This window comes from Geospiza fortis, unplaced genomic scaffold, assembly GCF_000277835.1.
Source record: "Geospiza fortis unplaced genomic scaffold, GeoFor_1.0 scaffold77, whole genome shotgun sequence".
NCBI classification, from domain to species: domain Eukaryota; kingdom Metazoa; phylum Chordata; class Aves; order Passeriformes; family Thraupidae; genus Geospiza; species Geospiza fortis.
The window spans coordinates 50,551-50,842 of record NW_005054772.1 but is presented as its reverse complement, the minus strand read 5'-3'; the positions used below and the strand labels follow the sequence as shown (position 1 = coordinate 50,842).

At 68.2% G+C, this 292-nt stretch overlaps 1 protein-coding gene across 1 annotated transcript in view; it reads right to left on the bottom strand.

Moving 5' to 3' along the window:
- GRINA (glutamate ionotropic receptor NMDA type subunit associated protein 1) overlaps window positions 1-292 on the bottom strand; it is a 7,648-nt gene that overhangs the window by 3,275 nt on the left and 4,081 nt on the right. Inside the window, exon 2 of the mRNA XM_031065426.1 lies at window positions 220-291. Coding sequence (XP_030921286.1) covers window positions 220-291 — 72 coding nt within the window. The remainder of the gene's footprint in view (window positions 1-219; window position 292) is intronic.

Here is a 292-nt window from a genome sequence, read left to right as displayed (position 1 = left end):
CAGCCCCAGACAGGAGCCCAGGTGTGTCACACACCCCCATGTGACAGCCAGGAGGGTCCCCCACCCAGCAGGAGCAAACCCAGGGGCTGCCCTGCCCCACACACCTGAAGCCCCCAGCCCCAGACAGGAGCCCAGGTGTGTCACACGTCCCCATCAGGCAGCCAGGAGGGTCCCCCAGCCCATTTGGAGCCCCCCACCCCCCGTTTTCCTCGTACTTACAGTCCTGGTCTCCGGGGACCATGGGTTGGGGCTGGGCATAGGGCGGCTGGCCATAGGGGCCCTGGGGGTAGGG